This window comes from Lichenostomus cassidix, unplaced genomic scaffold (assembly GCF_008360975.1).
Source record: "Lichenostomus cassidix isolate B80296 unplaced genomic scaffold, HeHo_3.0 HiC_scaffold_788, whole genome shotgun sequence".
Taxonomy (NCBI): domain Eukaryota; kingdom Metazoa; phylum Chordata; class Aves; order Passeriformes; family Meliphagidae; genus Lichenostomus; species Lichenostomus cassidix.
This window is the reverse complement of record NW_028147677.1, coordinates 15,532-40,025: the sequence shown is the minus strand read 5'-3', so window position 1 is coordinate 40,025 and position 24,494 is coordinate 15,532. Positions and strand designations below refer to the sequence as shown.

At 55.2% G+C, this 24,494-nt stretch overlaps 4 protein-coding genes, 2 pseudogenes and 2 gene segments (V, D, J or C); 6 read left to right on the top strand and 2 right to left on the bottom strand.

Annotated features, from left to right (window-relative positions):
• Positions 1-798: 798 nt before the first annotated feature.
• LOC146420938 (uncharacterized) lies at positions 799-22,472 on the top strand. Its single transcript, XM_085047867.1, has 2 exons — positions 799-1,312; positions 21,646-22,472. Exons 1-2 carry the CDS (start codon positions 1,237-1,239, stop codon positions 22,470-22,472), a joined length of 903 nt encoding a protein of 300 aa, XP_084903993.1. The 5' UTR covers positions 799-1,236.
• On the bottom strand, positions 2,566-3,521 carry LOC146420945 (feather beta keratin-like). The gene has a single exon (XM_085047863.1). The coding sequence runs from the start codon at positions 3,180-3,182 to the stop codon at positions 2,838-2,840; it is 345 nt and encodes a 114-aa protein (XP_084903989.1). The 5' UTR covers positions 3,183-3,521; the 3' UTR covers positions 2,566-2,837.
• LOC146420944 (T cell receptor alpha variable 4-like) lies at positions 4,154-6,256 on the top strand. The segment is given in 2 exon segments: positions 4,154-4,236; positions 4,712-6,256. Coding segments are annotated over 2 exon segments (465 nt in total).
• Positions 6,559-7,720, top strand: LOC146420943 (uncharacterized). Its single transcript, XM_085047866.1, has 2 exons — positions 6,559-6,702; positions 7,173-7,720. The coding sequence occupies exons 1-2, from the start codon at positions 6,627-6,629 to the stop codon at positions 7,718-7,720; spliced, it is 624 nt and encodes a 207-aa protein (XP_084903992.1). The 5' UTR covers positions 6,559-6,626.
• Positions 8,339-9,051, bottom strand: LOC146420942 (feather keratin Cos1-2 pseudogene; annotated as a pseudogene).
• LOC146420941 (uncharacterized) lies at positions 9,502-10,740 on the top strand. Its single transcript, XM_085047865.1, has 2 exons — positions 9,502-9,692; positions 10,151-10,740. Exons 1-2 carry the CDS (start codon positions 9,641-9,643, stop codon positions 10,738-10,740), a joined length of 642 nt encoding a protein of 213 aa, XP_084903991.1. The 5' UTR covers positions 9,502-9,640.
• On the top strand, positions 12,510-19,400 carry LOC146420940 (T cell receptor alpha variable 4-like; annotated as a pseudogene). Its single transcript, XR_014848870.1, has 3 exons — positions 12,510-12,698; positions 13,157-13,639; positions 19,285-19,400. The product of XR_014848870.1 is annotated as a T cell receptor alpha variable 4-like (transcript).
• LOC146420939 (immunoglobulin heavy variable 5-51-like) lies at positions 18,143-20,195 on the top strand. The segment is given in 2 exon segments: positions 18,143-18,323; positions 18,816-20,195. Coding segments are annotated over 2 exon segments (627 nt in total).
• Positions 22,473-24,494: the final 2,022 nt, after the last annotated feature.

Below are 24,494 nucleotides of genomic sequence, written 5' to 3'. Positions count from 1 at the left end.
CTTTCCCAGCATCTTCTCCAGGAGAGGGACCTACTTCCATAGTAGTGCGGGGAAATGCCAGACAATGCAGCTGAGGTGGAGGATCCCACCACAGTGTTCTGTGGGAAGGAGCTGAGGATGGGGCCAGGCAGGGTCACCAGCACAGCAGGAGGCTCAATGACGACGGTGGAGCTCTGGCACTGCCTGACACAGCACTCATTGCAGCTGTTGGCCAGCGGGCAGGGGCCGCAGGGCTGGCAGGGCAGGCACAGGGTGTAGCAGGACATGCTTCAGACTCAGAGGTGCACCTGGGAGAAGGAGCAGACAGGAAACAGAGAACAAGGGTGAAAGAGCAATCAAGGTATCGACTGAGTTTGGAGCTGGAGCCTTGGCAAGGACACACACATTCTTCCTTGCCCTGCAAAGAGCAGCCTGGCCCAGGGAATCTTGCTTGTAATTTCTTAAGCAAGATCCTCTGCAGCCACATTTCACCCTCTCTCTAGTCCTCCCATATTTTTACCATGACAGCAGGCTCAACAGAGAAGAAGAAAACATCAGCTGGGATGTTTGTCAAGTGGATCATTTTCGAAGCGAAAGAGAAAGGGAAGTGGCTTCAGACTCACCTGGTTGCCAGATTCAGAAGGAGCCTGGGTGCAGATGAACAGTGAGGTAGCAGCATGTACGAGATGTGTGCAGGGAAGAGGCACTGAAATGCAGTCCCTGCTTCCTGAGCCCTCCTTCTCCACCTGCTATAAACATCACACTCTGCTCCTGTCAATCGCAGGCCCTAAAAAGCATGGTTTCACACAAGTGTGGATTCCTAGTTTAACTCCATTTGAAACATTGGATGTGTCTCCAGAGGAAATGCAGAGCCCGGTGGTGTCCTCTGCCTCTCGTGCCCATTGTCCGCTCTTATCAACACATGGCCCGAGGGACAATTCAGGAGTCACCAGGAGACAGCAAAGGGGAGGGCTTGTGAGGGAAAAGATAATGGAAGCAGAGGGAGAATTAATCTTGAGTTCTCCGCCAGCCACCCCAGCCCTGCAGCCTCCTCCGTGCAGAGACACGACCGCCGCCCCACTGTCACCGCGCTCGCCTCCACTCCATTCCCGGGCAGGACTCGGCGAGAGCCCGAGCAGCGCCGGAGCAAGGCTCAGCCCTGGGGCGGAGCTGGGGGCGGTTTAGAAAGCGCAAGAGGAGACATCGTAGAGGAGGCAGCACGGCCGGAGGCTAGAGCAGGGGCTGGCAGGGACAGCGATGCTCGGGCAGAGGAGCGGCGGGATGCGGCTGTGTCGGGGAGCGCAGCTGGCGGCTCTGGCCGCGGTGCTGCTCGGTGCGTGGGGTGGCGGCGCCGGGACAGCAGCTGGGGCTGGGGCGAGTTCTGCCTGGGTTAAGCAGTGAGGTCGGGATTTGTCTCTGGCACTCCTGCTCCTCTTCCCCACTCCTTTTTCGCTCACTGCTGTCATCCCTTCTGTCCATAAAGAATCCATTCCCTCCGAGCTTTCCTGTTTTATACTCTATTTCTTTAGCCACTCACTGATTCATTTATTCATCCATCCGTCCATCCATCCATCCATGCATCCATGCATTCCAGCCAATCTCTTTTCCTCATCCCAATTTCCTCACCAGCACTCTGACTCTTCTCCAAAATATCCCACATAAATTTTTTCTTCCAAAGAGCTGCTCTCGGAGGAATAGTGCCTCCATGCTCTCTTCTCAGAATATACCTCAGTAAGCTCTGATCTGTCCTCCACTGCCCTCTCTCCTCTCCCTGTGCACGGTATTCCCTCCTGAATGAAAGTGATTCTTTTTGTCTTCGTTGCAGTGGCTGTGGCCAGAGCCCAGATACAGCAGGAGCCGTCATTGGAGACCACCGAGGGCACCGGCATTAACATCAGCTGCTCACATCCCAAAATCCAGACCGATAATTTTATACAATGGTACCGTCATCTGCATGGCCGAGGCCCAGAATTCCTGGCACTCATAGCTAGAGGGTCCAAGGATGTGCCGGACATAGGAGGACAGCTGTGGGTGTCGTCAGATCGCAAGGCCAGCGCTCTGTACCTGTCCTGGCCCCGGCGAGGGGACTCGGCCGTGTATTACTGCGCGTTGGGGGACACGGGCAGAGGAGCCGCGGCTGCGGCCGGGCAAGAACCGCCGCGGGCAGGGCCGGGCGGGGCCAGCAGGGGGCGCTGCCGCTCCGCCCGCCGGGGCTTCTTTGCCCTGCTCGTCCCGAGCTCCCGGGGAGCTTCTGACAGGGACAGTGACAGTGACATGGGCAGTGACAGTTACAGCGATAGTGATAGTGACAGTGACTGTGATAGTGACAGGGACACCGACACCGACACGGACAGTGACAGTGACATTGACACTGACACCGGCAGATCCTACTGGGAGTCACAGACCGTGCTCAGCCCCTCCTCTCAGCCCTGGCTTAATGACATCTTTCCCCAGCTCTATAATCTCCCAAGCATGAATCCCATCCAATACCAAATATTTGTGAGCATCTGAGTGGCTCAGCAGATCATTACCTCTTCCTTCTGGGTTACACGTGTTTCATTCTGCTCACTTTCCCTATCTCCCAGCTCAGAGGGCCTATTAGAGGACAGCAGTGCTGCCTGCCCGCTGACATCTGAAACTCTGTCCTCCTTGGTAGTGGAGAAGTTCCTTCACAGTGCCTGTCTAACTGCCCCAGAGAGGAAGAAAAGACAGAATGTCTCCACCAGGATGCCCTTGGTGGTCCCTTGCTGCCAAGGGGAGCCAAAGCAAGCAAAGAAAAGGGAAAGGCAAAGCCTGGCAGCTGTCCTGGTACCAACATTGGAAAATGCCCATCCTTTGCCCAGGATCATGCTCTGAGTTCACTGAAGTGTCTCCATGGTGCTTTCCCAGCATCTTGTCCAGGGAAGGGATCTTCTGCCATAATAGCGCCTGGAAATGCCAGACAGGTCACAGCCCTGAGAGCTGATGGGCACTCCATCACAGCTGAGGATGCTGCCAACGGCAGCCGAGTTGGAGGATCCCACCACGGTGTTCTGTGGGAAGGAGCTGAGGATGGGGCCAGGCAGGGTCACCAGCACAGCAGGAGGCTCAATGACGACGGTGGAGCTCTGGCACTGCCTGACACAGCACTCATTGCAGCTGTTGGCCAGCGGGCAGGGGCCGCAGGGCTGGCAGGGATGGTAGCACCGGGTGTAGCAGGACATGCCTCAAAGTCAGAGGTGCACCTGGAAGAAGGAGCAGACAGGAAACAGAGCACAAGGCTGAATGAGCAATCAAGGCCTCGACTGAGTTGGGAGCTTAAGTTTTGGCAAGGAACCACACATTCTTCCTTGCCCTGCAAAGAGCAGCCTGGCCCAGGGAATCTTGCTTGTAATTTCTTAAGCAAGATCCTCTGCAGCCACATTTCACCCTCTCTCTAGAACACAATGTCCCCCCATATTTTTGCCATGACAGCGAGCTCAGCATAGAAGAAAAAAACATCAGCTGGGATGTTTAACAAATGGATCATTTTCGAAGTGAAAGAGAAAGGGAAGTGGCTTCAGGCTCACCTGGTTGCCAGATTCATAAGGAGCCTGGGTGCAGATGAACAGTGAGGTAGCAGCATGCATGAGATGTGTGCAGGGAAGAGGCAATGAAATGCAGTCCCTGCTTCCTGAGCCCTCCTTCTCCAGCTGCTCTAAACATCACGCTCTGCTCCTGCCAGTTGCAGGCCACAACAAGCATGGTTTCACACAAGTGTGGATTCTTAGTTTAATTCCATTTGAAACATTGGGAGTGTCCCCAGATGAATAGCGGAGCCCAGTGGTGTTCTCGGCCTCTCGTGCCCATTATCCGTTCTCATCAAAACATGCCTCAAGGGACAATTCAGGAGTCCCCAGGAGATAGTAAACGGGGCATGAGAGGGAACAGATAATGGGAGCACAGGGAGAATCAATCTTGAGTTCTCCTCATCACCCACCCCAGTCCCGCCCCTGCCGCCGTGCAGAGACCCGACCGCAGCCCCACTGCCTCCACGCTCGCCTCTCCTTCCTCCCCTTGCAGGACTCGGCGAGCGCCCGAGCAGCGCCGGGGCAAGGCTCAGCCCTGGGGCGGAGCTGGAGGCGGTGAAGAGAGCGGAAGTCGAGACATCGGAGCGGAGGCAGCACGGCCGGAGGAGAGAGCAGGGGCAGGCAGGGACAGCGACGCTCGGGCGGAGGAGCGGCAGGATGCGGCTGTGTCGGGGGGCGCAGCTCGCAGAGCTGGCCGCGGTGCTGCTCGGTGGGTGGGGATGGCGGCGAAGGGACAGCGGTTGGGACTGGGGCTAGTTCTGCCTGGGTTAAGCACTGAGCTCGGGATTTGCCTGTGGCACTCCTGCTTTTCCCCACTTCTTTTTTGCTCACTGCCCTCATTCCTTCTGTCCTCAATGAATCCATTCCGTCTGAGCTTTCCTGTTTGAATACTCTATTTCTTTAGCCACTCACTGATTCATTCATTCATCCATCCACTAATCCATTCATTCCAGCCAATCTCTTTTCCTCATCCCAATTTCCCCTTCTGCATTCTGACTATTCTTCGAAATATCCCACATACATTCTTTTTTCCAAGCAGCTGATGTTGAAGAAATAGTCTCGCTATGCTCTGTTCTCAGAATATATCACAGTTAGCTCTGATCCGTGCTCTTCTGCCTTCTCCTCTCTCCGTGTGCACGGCGCTCACTCTGGATGAAAAGTGATTATTCCTTTCTCCTTCGCAGTGGCTGTGGCCAAAGCCCAGGTACAGCAGGAGCCGTCATTAGAAACCACCGAGTGCACGGGCATCAACGTCAGCTGCTCACATCCCAAAATCCAGACCGGCGATTCCATCTACTGGTACCGTCTACTCCCGGGCCGAGGTCCCGAATTCCTTGCACTCATAGCTAGAGGGTCCAAGGATGTGCCGGACATAGGAGGACAGCTGTGGGTGTCGTCAGATCGCAAGTCCAGCGCTCTGTACCTGTCCCAGCCCCGGCGAGGGGACTCGGCCGTGTATTACTGCGCGCTGGGGGACACGGGCAGAGGAGCCGCGGCTGCGGCCGGGCAAGAACCGCCGCGGGCAGGGCCGGGCGGGGCCAGCAGGGGGCGCTGCCGCTCCGCCCGCCCGCTGAGCGAGAGCAGCTCCTTGCCGTGACTGAGACCCCAGAGGCACGGAATGGTCAGAATGCCAATGGCTGAGGAAGCCACGGGGGCTGCTGCTGGACGAGGGAGAAACCCAGAAGGAGCATTTCAGGCACTGGAAGGACAGGTCATCTCTCTGCCCGTGCCCCACTGTTTCCTTTGCTGCCCCCAGAGAATCGTTTCCAGATGAATCCACATCGTTGTGCTTCCCATAGTCCTTCCCCGTGGAGCTGCTGACCTTCACTTTCTTCCAGGCACCACGGGGCAGATCACGGTCACTCAGGAAGATGGCCAAGTCATGGTGAAGCAGAGACACACCTTCGAGACTGCCTGCAAATACCACATCAGGTTTTTTTTATGCCTTGCTCTAGTACCAGCTTCCTCAGCTGTGCAGCAAGCCAGAAGAAGGAGGGGATGTGTCTATGTGAGTCAGAGCTTGGGGAAGTGACCCTGAGCTCACCCTGATGCTCAGCAGAAGTTGTCTCCCCAGGTGTGTACAATGGTCTGATGATTTTGACCCCATCCATGCTAACATTTTTTCGTGTCCCTCGGCATTATTTTTACACATCTCCACATTTTGCCCTCCAGAATTAAAAAAAAATAAAATAAATTTAAAAAAAATTTAGAAAACAGCCCTGTGCTTCTCTAGGATCTTATCCTTCCACACAGTGCTCCAGCCCTGCTGTTTTTGGCCCTAGCTGTCCTCAGCAGAGCCCAAGGATGATGTGTGTTCCTGCCTCTTGTGCTCTTGGAGCAGCCCAGTTTCCACGGACATGTGTAAAGCACAGAATGTGTGTGGCTCCACACTGAAATGCAGCCCCTGTCACCTGAGCACTCCCTTTCCTGCCCCTCCAAAGTTCACTCCCCGCTGATGCTGATTTCAAGCCCAAGAAGGATGGCTTCACTGCAGCCTGGATGCTCACTTTAACTCAGGACAAACACCACGGTCGGGACCTCAGCACGGCTCGAAGCCCCCGTGCCCTGCGCCCCAGCCGTGACACAGCCGCTCTCAGCAGGGCTGCAGAGAGCCAAAGGAGGAGCTTTGCCTCGTGGGCATGGCGAGAGGCTCGTCAGTCGTGCCGCCCGTGTGCTGCCAACGGCGGAGTGGATGTGCTTCCCGTGCAGTGTCGGTGGTGTGCGGGATGGGACAGTTCTGTGTCTTGTCCCTGGCGATGCCAAACGTCCTTGTGTCGCTGATTGTGCTGGTGGTGTGAGAGGCGGGGGCTGAGCCCGGCCGAGGCGGAGCTGTCAGTGTTGAGGAGGAGAGGAGAGAGGAGAGAGGAGAGAGGAGAGAGGAGAGAGGAGAGAGGAGAGAGGAGAGAGGAGAGAGGAGAGGAGAGGAGAGGAGAGGAGAGGAGAGGAGAGGAGAGGAGAGGAGAGGAGAGGAGAGGAGAGGAGAGGAGAGGAGAGGAGAGGAGAGGAGAGGAGAGGAGAGGAGAGGAGAGGAGAGGAGAGGAGAGGAGAGGAGAGGAGAGGAGAGGAGAGGAGAGGCAGCCGGGGCTGAGGAGGCCAGCGATGCTCGGGCGGCGGAGCGGCGGGATTCGGCCGTGTCGGGGCACGGGACTGGCGGCGCTGGCTGCCGTGCTGCTCGGTGCGCAGGGATAGCGGCGGCGCGGGCTCGGCTGGGGGGGGGGTGTCCCAATAGGGCCCTGCCGTCCTACCTGGCTTCTTCACAGGGCTCTTCCCGCGAACTGTGATCCCGTTCTTCTCTTCCCCTTCTCTGTCCTAGACTTCCTTCGGGTCTCTTCTTTGCCCAACCCTGCACAACCACTCCTTTCCTATCTTTACAGCTCACGAAGTCAGTCCTTACCCCTTGCTGCTTTGTGTCCTTTGTTCATTCTCCCCCATAATCCTATTCTCCACTGACTGCAGCAATCCTGCTATCATTCTCTCATTCATGTCTCCACAAACGATTAATGGACACTTTTTTCCTGCATATCTTGAAATTCCCTGAGAATTGTTTTCCTCATTACATCTTTATGATCCTGACTGCTTCTGTGGCATTTGTTTTGTGCGCAAGGGCAATGTAGGATTTGAGATTTTTCCTTTTTTCCACGGCAGTGGCATCAGGCAGAGCCCAAGTTCAGCAGGACCTGTGGCTGGAGACCACTGAGGGCACCGGTATCAACATCAACTGCTCACACCCCACCAAACGGATCCAGGATTACATCCATTTCTATCGTCAGCTCCCGGGCCAAAGCCCCGAATTCCTCACACTCATAGCTAGAGAGTCCAAGGATCTGTCGGACATTGCAGGAAAGCTGTCGGTGTCAGAGGACGGCCGGAGCAGTGCTCTGTACCTGTCCCAGCCCAGGCGCGGGGACTCGGCCGTGTATTACTGCGCGTTGGGGGACACGGGCAGAGGAGCCGCGGCTGCGGCCGGGCAAGAACCGCCGCGGGCAGGGCCGGGCGGGGCCAGCAGGGGGCGCTGCCGCTCCGCCCGCCGGGGCCTCTTTGCCCTGCTCGTCCCGAGCGCCCGGGCAGCTTCTGACAGGGACAGTGAGAGTGAGAGTGAGAGTGAGAGTGAGAGTGAGAGTGAGAGTGAGAGTGAGAGTGAGAGTGAGAGTGACTGTGACTGTGACACAGTGACAGGGACAGGGACACAGTGACAGTGAGAGTGAAACCGACACTGTCACAGACACTGTCACCGACATGGACACTGATATGGCACTGACACCGACACCGACACTGACACCGACACCGACACCGACACCGGCAAATCCCACTGGCAGTCACGGGCCGTGCTCTTCCCCTCCTCTGAGCCCTGGCTTAACGAGGTCTTTCCCCAGCTCTATAATCTCCCAAGCATGAATCCCATCCAATCCCAAATATTTGTGAGCATCTGAGTGGCTCAGCAGATCATTACCTCTTCCTTCTGGGTTACAGGAGTTCCATTCTGCTCACTTTCCCTATCTCCCAGCTCAGAGGTCCTGTTAGAGGACAGCAGTGTCACCGGCCCACGGACATCTGAAACTCTGACCTCCTTGGTAGTGGAGAAGTTCCTGCACAGTGCCTGTCTAACTGCCCCAGAGAGGAAGAAAAGACAGAATGTCCCCACCAGGATGCCCTTGGTGGTCCCTTGCTGGCAAGGGGAGCCAAAGCAAACAAAGAAAAGGGACAGGCAAAGCCTAGCAGCTGTCCTGGTGACAACACTGGAAAATGCCCATCCTTTACCCAGGACCATGTTCTGGGTTCCCTGAAGTGTCTCGATGGGGGCTTTCCCAGCATCATGTCCAGGGGAGGGACCTCCTTCCATAGTAGCGCCTGGAAATACTAGACAGGTCATAGCCCCAGGAGCTGATGGGAACTCCATCACAGCTGAGGATGTTGCCAACAGCAGCCGAGGTAGATAATCCCACCACGGTGTTCTGTGGGAAGGAGCTGAGGATGGGGCCAGGCAGGGTCACCAGCACGAGGAAGGGCTGGATGGCAACGTTGGAGCTCTGGCACTGCCTGACACAGCACTCATTGCAGCTGTTGGCCAGTGGGCAGGGGCCGCAGGGCTGGCAGGGCAGGCACAGGGTGTAGCAGGACACACCCCAAAGTCAGAGGTGCACCTGGGAAAAGGAGCAGACAGGAAACAGAGCACAAGGGTGAATGAACAATCAAGGCCTCGACTGAGTTGGGAGCTGAAGCCTTGGCAAGGAGCCACACATTCTTCTTTGCCCTGCAAAGAGCAGCAAAGCCCAGGGTGTCATCCTTGTAATTTCTTAAGCAAGATCCTCTGCAGCCACATTTCAGCCTCTCTTGAGAACACAATGCCCCCCCATATTTTTGCCATGAAGCAGGCACAGCATAGAAGAAGAAAACATCAGCTGGGATGTTTGTACAGTGGATCATTTTGGAAGAGAAACAGAAAGGGAAGTGGCTTCAGACTCACCTGGTTGCCAAATTCAGAAGGAGCCTGGATGCAGTTGAACAGTGATGTAGAAGCCTGCATGATATGTGTGCAGGGAAGAGGCAATGAAATGCAGTCCCTGCTCCCTGAGCCCTCCTTTTCCAGCTGCTCTAAACATCACGCTCTGCTCCTGCCAGTTGCAGGCTACAACAAGCGTGGTTTCACACAAGTGTGAATTCTTAGTTTATTTTCATTTGAAACATTGGGAGTGTCTCCAGAGGAATTGCAGAGCCCGGTGGTTTTCTCTGCCACTCGTGCGCCTTGTCTATTGTTACCAACACATGTCCTGAAGGACATTTCAGGAGTCCTCAGGAGACAGCAAATGGGGGATGTGAGGGAACAGATAATGGGAGTGCACAGCAAATCAACCTTGAGTTCCCCGTCACCACCCCCCCCGCGCCCCGCCCCTGCCGCCGTGCAGAAACCCGACCGCAGCCCCACTCCCAGCGTGCTCGCCTCCGCTCCGTTCCTTGACAGGACTCGTCGAGAGCCCGAGCAGCGCCGGGGCAAGGCTCAGTCCTGGGGCGGAGTTGGGAGAGGCAGAGAGGAGACGTCGGAGAGGAGGCAGCACGGTCCCAGCAGAGAGCTGGGGCTGAGTGGGACAGCGCTGCTCGGGCGGCAGCGCGGCGGGATGCGGCTGTGCCGTGGAGCGCAGCTGAAGGCACTGGCCGCGGTGCTGCTCGGTGCGTGGGGATGGCGGTGACGGGCCCGGGCTGGGGCTTTGTCTGGGTCTGCCAGGGATAAGCACTGGTCTCGGGATTTGTCTCTGGCACTTCTTCTCCCCCTTGCTCCTTTCCACCCACTGCCTTCTTCCCTTCTCCTCAATGAATCCATTCCCTCCGAGCTTGCCTCTCTTACTACTCCATTGCTTTAGGCACTCATTAGTTAATTACTTCAACCATTCATTCCAGACAATCTTTTTTCCTCATCCCAATCTCCCCTTCGGCACTCTGAGTCTTTTCAACAATATCCAACATACGGTTTTTTTTCTAGGTAATCACTCTCAAATGATAGTCTCTCTACGCTTTATTCTCATAATCTATCCCAGTTAGCTCGGATCTGTCCTCCTCTGCCTTGTCCCTTCTCCCCGTGCACGGCATTTGCTCCTGAATGAAAGTGATTCTTCTTTTCTCTGTGGCAGTGGCTGTGGCCAGAGCCCAAGTACAGCAGGATCCGTCATTGGAGACCACGGAGGGCACCGGCATCAACATCAGCTGCTCGCACCCAAGTGTCCAGACCAACGATTTGATCTATTTCTATCGTCAGCTCCCAGGCCAAGGCCCTCAACTCTTCGTGAGCGGTCACAAAGGATTCAAAGAGCTGCCGGACAAGTCGGGGAGTATGTCGGTGTCGGCAGATCGCAAGTCCAGCGCTCTGTACCTGTCCCAGCCCCGGCGCGGGGACTCGGCCGTGTATTACTGCGTGCTGGGGGACACGGGCAGAGGAGCCGCGGCTGCGGCCGGGCAAGAACCGCCGCGGGCAGGGCCGGGCGGGGCCAGCAGGGGGCGCTGCCGCTCCGCCCGCCGGGGCCTCTTTGCCCTGCTCGTCCCGAGCGCCCGGGCAGCTTCTGACAGGGACAGTGAGAGTGAGAGTGAGAGTGAGAGTGAGAGTGAGAGTGAGAGTGAGAGTGAGAGTGAGAGTGAGAGTGAGAGTGAGAGTGAGAGTGAGAGTGAGAGTGATAGTGACTGTGACTGTGACTGTGACACAGTGACAGGGACAGGGACACAGTGACAGTGAGAGTGAAACCAACACTGTCACCGACACTGTCACCGACATGGACACTGATGTGGCACCGACACTGACACTGACACCGACACCGGCAAATCCCACTGGCAGTCATGGACCATGCTCTTCCCCTCCTCTGAGCCCTGGCTTAATGAGGTCGTTCCCCAGCTCTATAATCTCCCAAGCATGAATCCCATCCAATCCCAAATATTTGTGAGCATCTGAGTGGCTCAGCAGATCATTACCTCTTCCTTCTGGGTTACAGGGGTTCCATTCTGCTCACTTTCCCTATCTCCCAGCTCAGAGGTCCTGTTAGAGGACAGCAGTGTTACCTGCCCACGGACATCTGAAACTCTGTCCTCCTTGGTAGTGGAGAAGTTCCTGCACAGTGCCTGTCTAACTGCCCCAGAGAGGAAGAAAAGACAGAATGTCCCCACCAGGATGCTCTTGGTGGTCCCTTGCTGCCAAGGGGAGCCAAAGCAAACAAAGAAAAGGGACAGGCAAAGCCTAGCAGCTGTCCTGGTGACAACACTGGAAAATGCCCATCCTTTACCCAGGACCATGCTCTGAGTTCCCTGAAGTGTCTCGATGGGGGCTTTCCCAGCATCATGTCCGGGGGAGGGACCTCCTTCCATAGTAGCGCCTGGAAATACTAGACAGGTCATAGCCCCAGGAGCTGATGGGAACTCCATCACAGCTGAGGATGTTGCCAACAGCAGCCGAGGTAGATGATCCCACCACGGTGTTCTGTGGGAAGGAGCTGAGGATGGGGCCAGGCAGGGTCACCAGCACAGCAGGAGGCTCAATGACAACGGTGGAGCTCTGGCACTGCCTGACACAGCACTCATTGCAGCTGTTGGTCAGCGGGCAGGGGCCGCAGGGCTGGCAGAGATGGCAGGCACAGGGTGTATCAGGACACACCTCAACGTGAGAGGTGCACCTGTGAGAAGGAGCAGACAGGAAACAGAGCACAAGACTGAATGAGCAATCAAGGCCTCGACTGAGTTTGGAGCTGAAGCCTTGGCAAGGAACCACACATTCTTCTTTGCCCTGCAAAGAGCAGCAAAGCCCAGGGTGTCATCCTTGTAATTTCTTAAGCAAGATCCTCTGCAGCCACATTTCAGCCTCTCTTGAGAACACAATGCCCCCCCATATTTTTGCCATGAAGCAGGCACAGCATAGAAGAAGAAAACATCAGCTGGGATGTTTGTACAGTGGATCATTTTGGAAGAGAAACAGAAAGGGAAGTGGCTTCAGACTCACCTGGTTGCCAAATTCAGAAGGAGCCTGGATGCAGTTGAACAGCGATGTAGAAGCCTGCATGATATGTGTGCAGGGAAGAGGCAATGAAATGCAGTCCCTGGTCCCTGAGCCCTCCTTTTCCAGCTGCTCTAAACATCACGCTCTGCTCCTGCCAGTTGCAGGCTACAACAAGCGTGGTTTCACACAAGTGTGAATTCTTAGTTTATTTTCATTTGAAACATTGGGAGTGTCTCCAGAGGAATTGCAGAGCCCGGTGGTTTTCTCTGCCACTCGTGCGCCTTGTCTATTGTTACCAACACATGTCCTGAAGGACATTTCAGGAGTCCTCAGGAGACAGCAAATGGGGGATGTGAGGGAACAGATAATGGGAGTGCACAGCAAATCAACCTTGAGTTCCCCGTCACCACCCCCCCCGCGCCCCGCCCCTGCCGCCGTGCAGAAACCCGACCGCAGCCCCACTCCCAGCGTGCTCGCCTCCGCTCCGTTCCTTGACAGGACTCGTCGAGAGCCCGAGCAGCGCCGGGGCAAGGCTCAGTCCTGGGGCGGAGTTGGGAGAGGCAGAGAGGAGACGTCGGAGAGGAGGCAGCACGGTCCCAGCAGAGAGCTGGGGCTGAGTGGGACAGCGCTGCTCGGGCGGCAGCGCGGCGGGATGCGGCTGTGCCGTGGAGCGCAGCTGAAGGCACTGGCCGCGGTGCTGCTCGGTGCGTGGGGATGGCGGTGACGGGCCCGGGCTGGGGCTTTGTCTGGGTCTGCCAGGGATAAGCACTGGTCTCGGGATTTGTCTCTGGCACTTCTTCTCCCCCTTGCTCCTTTCCACCCACTGCCTTCTTCCCTTCTCCTCAATGAATCCATTCCCTCCGAGCTTGCCTCTCTTACTACTCCATTGCTTTAGGCACTCATTAGTTAATTACTTCAACCATTCATTCCAGACAATCTTTTTTCCTCATCCCAATCTCCCCTTCGGCACTCTGAGTCTTTTCAACAATATCCAACATACGGTTTTTTTTCTAGGTAATCACTCTCAAATGATAGTCTCTCTACGCTTTATTCTCATAATCTATCCCAGTTAGCTCGGATCTGTCCTCCTCTGCCTTGTCCCTTCTCCCCGTGCACGGCATTTGCTCCTGAATGAAAGTGATTCTTCTTTTCGCTGTGGCAGTGGCTGTGGCCAGAGCCCAGGTACAGCAGGATCCGTCATTGGAGACCACGGAGGGCACCGGCATCAACATCAGCTGCTCGCACCCAAGTGTCCAGACCAACGATTTGATCTATTTCTATCGTCAGCTCCCAGGCCAAGGCCCTCAACTCTTCGTGAGCGGTCACAAAGGATTCAAAGAGCTGCCGGACAAGTCGGGGAGTATGTCGGTGTCGGCAGATCGCAAGTCCAGCGCTCTGTACCTGTCCCAGCCCCGGCGCGGGGACTCGGCCGTGTATTACTGCGTGCTGGGGGACACGGGCAGAGGAGCCGCGGCTGCGGCCGGGCAAGAACCGCCGCGGGCAGGGCCGGGCGGGGCCAGCAGGGGGCGCTGCCGCTCCGCCCGCCGGGGCCTCTTTGCCCTGCTCGTCCCGAGCGCCCGGGGAGCTTCTGACAGGGACAGGGACAGGGACAGTGACACAGTGACAATGACAGCGACACCGGTAAGTCCTACTGGGAGTCACAGACCGTGCTCAGCCCCTCCTCTCAGCCCTGGCTTAATGAGATCTTTCCCCAGCTCTATAATCTCCCAAGCATGAATCCCATCCAATACCAAATATTTGTGAGTGTCTTAGTGGCTCAGCAGATCATTACCTCCTCCTTCTGGGTTACACGTGTTTCATTCTGCTCATTTTCCCTATCTCCCAGCTCAGAAAGCCTATTGGAGGACAACACAGCTGCCTGCCCACTGACATCTGAAACTCTGTCCTCCTTGGTAGTGGAAAAGTTCCTGCACAGTGCCTGTCTACCTACCCCAGAGAGGGAGAGGAGACAGAATGTCCCCACCAGGATGCCCTTGGTTGTCGTTGCTGCCAAGGGTAGCCAAAGCAAACAAAAAAAAAGGGAAAGGCAAAGCCTTACAGCTGTCCTGGTGCCAACTTTGGAAAATGCCCATCCCTTGCCCAGGACCATACCTTGAGCTCCATGAACTCTCAATGGGACTTTCTCAGCATCTTCTGCAGTGGAGAGATCTTCTGCCATGGTAGCACCTCGAAATTCCAGACAGGTCAAAGCCCTGAGAGCTGATGAGAACTCCATCACAGCTGAGGATGCTGCCAACGACAGCTGAGGTGGAGGATCCCACCACGGTGTTCTGTGGGAAGGAGCTGAGGATGGGGCAGGGCAGGGTCACCAGCACAGCAGGAGGCTCAATGACGACGGTGGAGCTCTGGCACTGCCTGACACAGCACTCATTGCAGCTGTTGGCCAGCGGGCAGGGGCCGCAGGGCTGGCAGGGCAGGCACAGGGTGTAGCAGGACACGCTTCAGAGTCAGAGGTACACCTGGGAGAAGGAGTAGACAGGAAACAGAGAACAAGGGTGAAAGAGCAATCAAGGTATCGACTGAGTTTGGAGCTGGAGCCTTGGCAAGGACACACACATTCTTCCTTTCCCTGCAAAGAGCAGCCTGGCCCAGGGAATCTCGCTTGTAATTTCTTAAGCAAGATCCCCTGCAGCCACATTTCAGCCTCTCTCTAGAACACAATATCCCCCCAAATTTTTACCATGACAGCAGGCTCAGCATAGAAGATAAAAACATCAGCTGGGACATTTTTGAAGTGGATCATTTTGTAAGAGAAAGAAAAAGTGAAAGGGGCTTCAGACTCCCCTGGTTCCCAGATTCAGAAGGAGCCTGGGTGCAGATGAACAGTGATGTATGAGATCTGTATGAGATGTGTGCAGGGAAGAGGCACTGAAATGCAGTCCCTGCTCCCTGAGCCCTCCTTCTCCAGCTGCTCTAAACATCACGCTCTGCTCCTGCCAGTTGCAGGCCCTAACAAGCATGGTTTCACACAAGTGTGAATTCTTAGTTTAGTTTTATTTGAAACATTGGTAGTGTCCCCAGAGGAACTGCTGAGCCCAGTGGTTTTTCCTGCCTCTCGTGCCCATTGTCCGTTCTTATCAAAACATGCCCTGAGGGACAATACAGGAGTTCCCAAGAGACAGCAAATGGGGGATGTGAGGGAACAGATCATGGGAGCACGGAGAAGATCAATATAGTTACCCGCCACCCACCCCAGCCCTGCAGCCTCCTCCGAGCAGAGACACGACCACAGCCGCACTCCCACGCCACTCGCTTCCCCTCCATTCTCTGACAGTACTCGGCGTGAGCCCCAGCGGTGCAGATGCAAGGCTCAGCCCTGGGGCGGAGCTGGAGGCGGTGAAGAGGGGAGGAGGCGGCACGGTCGGGGCAGAGAGCCGGGGCTGAGAGGGCGAGCGATGCTCGGGCAGAGTAGCGGCGGGATGCGGCGGTGTCTGGGAACGTTGCTGGCGGCTCTGGCTGCGTTGCTCCTCGGTGCGTGGGGGCGGCGGAGCTGGGGCTCGGGCTGGGGCTAGTTCTTCCTCGTTTAAGCACAGAACTCGGGATTTGTCTCCGGCAATTCTGCTGCTCCACCTCCCCTCTTTCTCGCTCGCTGCCGTCATCCCCTCTGTCTTTAAAGAGTCCATTCCCTCCGAGCTTTCCTGTTTGACTACTTCATTTCTTTAGCCACTCATTGATTCATTCATTCGTCTGTCCGTCCATCCATCCATCCATCCATGCATCCATTCATTCCAGCCAACCTCTTTTCCTCATCCCAATTTCCTCATCTGCACTCTGAGTAATTTCCAAAATATCCCACATACATTCTTATTTCCAAGCAGCTGCTCTTGAAGAAATAGTCTCGATATGCTCTGTTCTCAGAATGCATCTCAGTTAGTTCTGATCTATCCTCCTCTGCCTTCTCCTCTCTCCCCGTGCACAGCATTTACTCATGATGGAAACTGATCTTTCTTTTCTCTGTAGCAGTGGCTGTGGCCAGAGCCCAGGTACATCAGGAGCCGTCCATGGAGACCACCGAGGGCACCAGCATTAACATCAGCTGCTCACATCCCAAAATCCAGACCAGCGATTTCATCCACTGGTACCGTCAGCTCCCGGGCCAAAGCCCCGAATTCCTCGCACTCACTGCTAAAGCGTCCAAGGATCTGCCGGCCATAGGAGGACAGCTGTTGGTGTCGTCAGATCGCAAGGCCAGCGCTCTGTACCTGTCCCAGCCCCGGCGCGGGGACTCGGCCGTGTATTACTGCGCGCTGAGGGACACGGGCAGAGGAGCCGCGGCTGCGGCCGGGCAAGAACCGCCGCGGGCAGGGCCGGGCGGGGCCAGCAGGGGGCGCTGCCGCTCCGCCCGCCGGGGCCTCTTTGCCCTGCTCGTCCCGAGCGCCCGGGGAGCTTCTGACAGTGACAGTGACAGTGACAGTGACAGTGACAGGGACAGCGGCAGTGACAGGTACATTGACACCGACACTAATACTGACACTGACACTGAAACCGACACGGACACTGGCAGGTCCCACTGGGAGTCGCAGACCGTGTTCAGCTCCTCCTCTTAGCCCAGGCTTACTGAGGTCTTTCCCCAGCTCTATAATCTCCCAAGAATGAATCCCATCCTATCCTAACTATTTGTGAGTGTCTCAGGGGCTCAGCAGATCTTTAACCTCCTCGTTCTGGGTTACAGGCGTTCCATTCTGCTGCACCTTCCTTATCTCCCAGCTCTGAGTTCCTGTTAGAGAACAGCAGTGCTGCCTGCCCGCCGACATCTGAGAGTCTGTCCTCCTTGGTTGTGGAGAAGTTCCTGCACAGTGCCTGCACAGTGCCCAGAGAGGGAGAGGAGACAGAAGGTCCCCACCAGAATGCCCTAGGTGGTCATTTCTGCTAAGGGGAGCCAAAGGAAACAAAGAAAAGGCAAAGGCAAAGCCTGGCAGCTGTCCTGGTGCCAACACTGGAAAATGTCCATCCTTTGCCCAGGACCATGTTCTGAGTTCCCTGAAGTGTCTCCATGGGGGCTTTCCCAAGTATTTTCTCCAGGAGAGGGACCTCCTTCCATAGTAGCGCCTAGAAATTCCAGACAATGCAGACAAGTTGGAGAATTCCACCATGGTGTTCTGTGGGAAGGAGCTGAGGATGGGGCCAGGCAGGGTCACCAGCACAGCAGGAGGCTCAATGACGACGGGGGAGCTCTGGCACTGCCTGACACAGCACTCATTGCAGCTGTTGGTCAGCAGGCAGGGGCTGCAGGGCTAGCAGGGATGGTAGCACAGAGCGTAGCAGGACATGCCTCAAAGTCAGAGATGCACCTGGGAGAGGGAGCAGGCAGGAAAGAGAGCACAAGACTGAATGAGCAATCAAGGCCTCAACTGAGAGCTGAAGCCTTGACAAGGAGCCACACATTCTTCCTTGCCCTGCAAAGAGCAGCCTGGCCCAGGGAATCTTGCTTGTAATTTTTTAAGCAAGATCCTCTGCAGCCACATTTCAGACTCTCTTTAGTACACAATATCCCCCCATATTTTTACCATGACAGTGAGCTCAGCATAGAAGATAAAAACATCACCTGGACATTTTTGAAGTAGATCCTTATGGAAGCGAAAGAGAAAGGGAAGGGGCTTCAGACTCCCCTGGTTACCAGATTCAGAAGGAGTTTGGGTGCAGATGAAAAATGAATCACCCTCCATGAGATGTGTGCAGGGAAGAGGTACTGAAATGCAGTCCCTGCTCCCTGAGCCCTCCTTCTCCAGCTGCTCATCATGCTCTGCTCCTGTCAATTGCAGGCCCCCACAAGCATGCTTTCACACAAGTGTGGATTTCTAGTTTAATTCCGTTTGAAACACTGGTAGTGTCCCCAGAGGAACTGCTGAGCCCAGTGGTGTCCTCTGCCTTTCTTGTCCCTTGTCCATTCTCAGCAAAACATGCCTCGAGGGACAATTCAGGAATTCCCAGGATACAGCAAGTGGGGGATATGAGGGAACAGATCATGCGGGCACAGGGAGAATTAATCTTGAGTTCCCCGTCACGCATCCCGTTACTGAAGCCTCCTCCATGCAGAGACCCGACCGCAGCCCCACTCCCACCCCGCTCACCTCCGCTCCGTTCTGTGACAGTACTCGGCGAGAGCCCGAGCGGCGCCGGGGCAAGGCTCAGCCCTGGGGCGGGGCTGGGGGCGGTGTAGACAGCGGAAGACGAGACGTCGGAGCGGAGGCAGCACGGCCGGAGGAGAGAGCAGGGGCTGGCAGGGACAGCGATGCTCGGGCAGACGAGCGGAGGGATGCGGCTGTGTCGGGGAGCGCAGCTCGCAGAGCTGGCCGCGGTGCTGCTCGGTGCGTGAGCATGGCGGAGCCGGGACAGCGGTTGGGGCTGTGGCGAGTTCTGCCTGGGTTAAGCAATGAGGTCGGGATTTGTCTATGGCACTGCTGCTTTTCCTCCCCACTCCTTTTTCGCTCACTGCTGTCATCCCTTCTGTCCTCAGTGAATTGATTCCCTCCGAGCTTTCCTGTTTGACTACTCCATTTCTTTAGCCACTCACTGATTCATTTATTCATCCATCCATCCATCCATCCATCCATGCATCCATGCATTCCAGCCAATCTCTTTTCCTCATCCCGATTTCCTCATCAGCACTCTGACTCTTCTTTAAAATATCCTACATAAATTTTTACTTCCAAACAACTGCTCTCGAAGAAATAGTGCCTCCATGTTCTGTTCTCAGAATATTCCTCAGTTAGCTCTGATCCGTGCTCCTCTGCCTTCTCCCCTCTCCCTGTGCACAGAATTAGCTCCTGAATGAAAGTGATTTTTTTGTCTTCATCCAGTGGCTGTAGCCAGAGCACAGATACAGCAGGAGCCATCACTGGAGACCACCGAGGGCACCAGCATCAACATCAGCTGCTCACATCCTAAAATTCAGACCAACGATTTTATACAATGGTACCGTCATCTCCACGGCCGAGGCCCAGAATTCCTGGCACTCATAGCTAGAGGGTCCAAGGATCTGCCGGCCATAGGAGGACAGCTGTTGGTGTCGTCAGATCGCAAGTCCAGCGCTCTGTACCTGTCCCAGCCCCGGCGCGGGGACTCGGCCGTGTATTACTGCGCGCTGGGGGACACGGGCAGAGGAGCCGCGGCTGCGGCCGGGCAAGAACCGCCGCGGGCAGGGCCGGGCGGGGCCAGCAGGGGGCGCTGCCGCTCCGCCCGCCGGGGCCTCTTTGCCCTGCTCGTCCCGAGCGCCCGGGGAGCTTCTTACAGTGACAGTGACAGTGACAGTGACAGTGACAGGGACAGGGACAGTGACACTGACACTGACACCAACACCGACACCAGCAGTTCCCACTGGGAGTCACAGACCATATGCAGCCCCTCCTGATCCCTGGCTTAATGACATCTTTCCCAGCTGTATAATCACCCAAGCATGAATCCCATCCAGTACCAAATATTTGTGAACATCTTTGTGGCTCAGCAGATCTTTAACCTCCTCCTTCTGGGTTGCAGGGGTTCTATTCTGCTCACTTTCCCTATCTCCCAGCTCAGAAGGCCTGTTACAGAACAGCAGTGCTAGCTACCGGCTGACATCTGAGAGACTGTCCTCCTTGTTAGTGGAGAAGTTCCTGCACAGTGCCTGTCTACCAGCCCCAGAGTGGAAGAGTAGACAGAATGTCCCCACCGGGATGCCCTTGGTGGTCCCTTGTTGCCAAGGGGAGCCAAAGCAAACAAAGAAATGTGAAAGGCAAAGCCTTGCATCTCTCTGGGTACCAACATTGGACAATGCACATTCTTTGCCCAGGACCATGTTCTGAGTTCCCTGAAGTGTCTTCATGGGGGCTTTCCCAAGATCTTCTCCAGGGGAGGGATCTTCTGCCATAGTAGCACCTGGAATTGCCAGAAGTGTCACAGCCCTGGGAGCTGATGGGCACTCCGTCAGAGCTGAGGATGCTGCCAACGGCAGCCGAGGTGGAGGATCCCACCATGGTGTTCTGTGGGAAGGAGCTGAGGATGGGGCCAGGCAGGGTCACCAGCACAGCAGGAGGCTCAATGACAACGGGGGAGCTCTGGCACTGCCTGACACAGCACTCATTGCAGCTGTTGGCCAGCGGGCAGGGGCCGCAGGGCTGGCAGGGCAGGCACAGGGTGTAGCAAGACACATCCCAAAGTCAGAGGTGCACCTGGGAGAAGGAGCAGACAGGAAAGAGAGCACAAGGCTGAATGAGCAATCAAGGCTTTGACTGAGTTTGGAGCTGAAGCCTTGGCAAGGAGCCACACATTCTTCCTTGCCCACCAAAGAGCAGCCTGGCCCAGGGAATCTTGCTTGTAATTTCTTAAGCAAGATCCTCTGCAGCCACATTTCAGCCTCTCTCTAGAACACAATATCCCCCCATATTTTTTACCATGACAGCAGGCTCAACAGAGAAGAAAAAAACATCAGCTGGGATGTTTAACAAATGGATAATTTTGTGAGAGAAACAGAAAGGGAAGTGGCTTCAGACTCACCTGGTTACTAGAGTCCGAAGGAGCCAGAGTGCAGTTGAACGATGAACCACCCTCCATGAGATGTGTGCAGGGAAGAGGCACTGAAATGCAGTCCCTGCTCCCTGAGCCCTCCTTTTCCAGCTGCTCTAAACATCACACTCTGCTCTTGCCAGTTGCAGGCCCCAACAAGCATGGTTTTTCACAAGTGTGAATTCCTAGTTTAATTTCGTTTAAAACATTGGTAGTGTCTCCAGAGGAATAGCAGAGCCCAGTGGTGTTCTCTGCCTTTCGTGCCCCTTGTCCGTTCTTACGCATACGTGCCCTGAGGGACAATTCAGGAGTCTCCAGGAGACAGTAAAGCGGGCATGTGAGGGAAGAGATAATGGGAGCACAGGGAGAATCAATCTTGAATTCCTCATCACCCACCCCAGCCCCGCCCCTGCGGCCGTGCAGAGACCCGACACCGCCCCACTGCCTCCGCGCTCGCCTCCCCTTCGTCCCCTTGCAGGGCTCGGCGAGAGCCCGAGCAGCGCCGGGGCAAGGCTCAGCCCTGGGGCGGAGCTGGGGGCGGTGGAGCGGACGTAAAAGGAGGCTTCGGAGAGGAGGCGGCACGGCCGGGGCAGAGAGCCGGGGCTGAGGGGGCGAGCGACTCTCGGGCAGAGTAGCGGAGGGATGCGTCGGTGTCGGGGAGCGCAGCTGGAGGCTCTGGCCGCGGTGCTGCTTGGTGCGCTGGGATGTCGGAGCCGAGGCTGGGGCTTGGGCTGGGTCTGGGTCTGCCTGGGTCAGCCATGGCTTCAAAGTTTGTCTCTGGCACTCCTGCTACTCCTAGCCTCTTTTTCTCCCACTGCCGTCATCTTCTGTCCTCAACGAATCCATTCCCTCCAAACTTTCCTCTTTTAATACACCATTTCTTTAGCCATTCATTGATTCATTCATTCATCCATTCATTTCAGCCAATCTCTTTTCCTCATCCCAATCTCACCTTCTGCACTCTGAGTCCTCTCCAAAATATCCCACATTCCTTTTCCAAGCAATCACAATCGGTGAAACAGTCTCTTAATGTTTTATTCTCACAATATATCCCAGTTAGCTCTGATCCGTGCTCCTCTGCCCTCTCCCCTCTCCCCGTGCATGGCATTTGCTGCTGAAGGAAAGTGATTGTCCTTTTCTCCATCGCAGTGGCTGTGGCCAGAGCACAGGTACAGCAGGAGCCACAGCTGGAGACCACCGAGGGCACGGGCATCAACATCAGCTGCTCACACCCCAACATACAAACCAGCGAAACCATCTACTGGTACCGTCAGCTCCCGGGCCAGGGCCCCGAACTCTTCGTGAGTGGTCACAAAGGATTCAAGGAGCTGCCAGACAAGTCGGGGAGTATGTCGGTGTCGGCAGATCGCAAGTCCAGTGCTCTGTACCTGTCCTGGCCCCGGCGCGGGGACTCGGCCGTGTATTACTGCGCGCTGAGGGACACGGGCAGAGGAGCCGCGGCTGCGGCCGGGCAAGAACCGCCGCGGGCAGGGCCGGGCGGGGCCAGCAGGGGGCGCTGCCGCTCCGCCCGCCGGGGCCTCTTTGCCCTGCTCGTCCCGAGCGCCGGGGGAGCTTCTGACAGTGACAGGGACAGTGACAGTGACAGTGACAGTGACAGTGTCAGTGACATGGACAGTGACAGTGACAGCGATATTTATAGTGACAGCGACAGTGACAGCGTCAGTGATAGTGACGCAGTGACACCGACAGTGACAGTGACTGTGACAGCAACAGTGACAGTGACTGTGACAGTGATAGGGTCAGGGATAGCGACAGTGACAGTGACTGTGACCATGACAGTGACACCGACACCGCCACTGACTCCGACACTGACAGCAGCACCAACACCGGCAGCCCATACTTTAGGTCACTGGCTGCGCCCAGCTCCTCTTCTCAGCACGGGCTGTGTGCAGCTGAGCTCCCGACAGCAGCAAACAGCCTCGCGCAGCCACAGCTCCATGTGTACACTGAGATGAGCTCTGGAAAGCAGGGAGGGCAGCAAGGTGATTCCTCGCTCCTTCAGGGTATCTCTTGCTCCTTCAGAAAGGGCTCTGTGCGTTCCGGGGAGCGTGGCATCCTCTGGACTGTTTACAAAGCTCTGCCAGTGTTTCCTCAGAAATGCATCAGTGAGGGCACACATTCCCACCCAGCCCATGTCTTGCTTGTTGTCCTCCGGCCTCTGTGCTTCCCTTCCCTTCCCAAGGCTGCTGAGCTCTTTTTGCCTTTTGTGAAGTCCAAGTGACAGCTGAAGGTCGTTCATATGAGGATGCAGCAATGGCATGCTACACTGAAATTTTAGGTTGGTTATATATAGGATTCGTTATACATCTAAAACTTCCTCAAAGTAAACTGTTCACAGAGTCTGAGATTACATGTGGATGCAGTCACACCTAAACTTCTCACTGAGAAATGTTCAGAGTGCAAATCTGTTCATTCTGATTCTTGTGGCTCAGTGGATCTCCCTGATGATTTTATCTGTAATCTCTGCAGTAAATGAACAAGTGTAGCTTGCCACCTGATCTTGTTAAACTACTGTTCCATTTACCATTGAAGTTTGTTAACTCTCTGTTTTATTTTAATGATTTATACCGCTGTCTCTCTCTTATGAGAAAAATGCTTCTCTCCCTTCATGCAACTCCTTGTGCATTTAAATTTGGTAATTGGCAATTGGGCAAATAAAAACCAAGAGAAACAGGAGTTACCAGACATGGAATGAATTGCCACAGGCAACAGTCAGCCCTTACCTGGCAAAGGTCCATTCCACCAAACTGGAAACGCTTGTCAGAGCTCAGCCAAATTCCCTTTTCTGCATTCTACTACGTGCTCCTCAACCCTGCCTGGGCCATACTTTCATCTGGGGTAAAGTGGCTCCCTTGCCTTGCGGCAGTGGTTGAGTTTATTTTTCCCACACCAATAGACACAAAGAACTTACCCCAGTACACTTTTGCTTTCTGCTTCTGCCAGGGTAATTGATTCCTTCTGGACCCTAAAGAGCTGTTCCAACCAGAGCAGTACATTGTGCCAAAGGAAACAGAAAATCAGTCAGACCGGGTGAGGTCCCCATGTGGCACATGGACCTTGTTTTTATTTCTTCACGGATCTCCTAACTGTGGGTGGAATCACTTCGTCCTTGTCACCTTGAGCACTGAGCAGCACCTGAAGATCCTGACACATTATTCCTTTTTAGGCTTTCCTTCTTGGAGAACTGCTGTGTCACCACCTGATTCTGGAGTCATTCCTGGTCACCAGCACTCCCATTTGCATTTCCTGATTTCATTCTCCCACTTCTTCCTGGATATGACCAAGTCCCTGATCCTTTCAGCCATGTTCTTCAATCATTATGGCACTGTCTGCAAACTGCTTGGTGAAAAGCACTATCATGGCAAAGAAAGTTGATTTCCTGCCAGCGCTGTTGGCATGGGCAGTGAGCTCTGTGGACATCTCCTTCCAGGTGTCACTGTCCTTTCTGCATTAGAAACCTTGCTGACCAGTTCTTCTGTGATGCTGTTCCCACATGAGCATGGCTTGTTGGGGTTGCTTTGACCTTGGCAGTTTGTCAGAAGGCCCCCAAGCTGCTCTATAGTTTCCCCTTTATCAACAGAACAGGGGAGAAATTGCAATGAAAGGAAGGTGGATTCAGATAAGGGCAGGAAGATCCCACACCAGTTACTGCTGAATAAATTGTCATGGGAAAAACTGAGTTGACTGGGGGAAATTAATTTAATTTTTTTGAAATTTAGAAGAGTATAAGGAGAAATGAGAGCAAACCCAAAACCACTTTCTCCACTCCCCTCCTTTCCTCCCAGGCTGAACTTCACTCCTGAATTTCTGACTAGACCCCTCGCAGGGGGACAGGAAATGGGGGATGCATTCAGTTCATAACACCTCGTCCATTCCTTCCTTCTCATGGACTTTCCCTGCTCCAGCCTGTTGTCCCTCCCACGGGACACAATCTTGCAAGAACCTCTCCAAGACAGGTCCTTTCTATGGGCTGCAGT

Coding starts and splice junctions, on each gene's coding strand:
- LOC146420938 (XM_085047867.1), top strand. CDS start 1,237: ATGCTCGGGCAGAGGAGCGGCGGGATGCGGCTGTGTCGGGGAGCGCAG. Junction 1,313..21,645: donor TCTGGCCGCGGTGCTGCTCG/GTGCGTGGGGTG, acceptor TCTCCATCGCAG/TGGCTGTGGCCAGAGCACAG.
- LOC146420941 (XM_085047865.1), top strand. CDS start 9,641: ATGCGGCTGTGCCGTGGAGCGCAGCTGAAGGCACTGGCCGCGGTGCTG. Junction 9,693..10,150: donor ACTGGCCGCGGTGCTGCTCG/GTGCGTGGGGAT, acceptor TCTCTGTGGCAG/TGGCTGTGGCCAGAGCCCAA.
- LOC146420945 (XM_085047863.1), bottom strand. CDS start 3,182: ATGTCCTGCTACACCCGGTGCTACCATCCCTGCCAGCCCTGCGGCCCC.
- LOC146420943 (XM_085047866.1), top strand. CDS start 6,627: ATGCTCGGGCGGCGGAGCGGCGGGATTCGGCCGTGTCGGGGCACGGGA. Junction 6,703..7,172: donor GCTGGCTGCCGTGCTGCTCG/GTGCGCAGGGAT, acceptor TTTCCACGGCAG/TGGCATCAGGCAGAGCCCAA.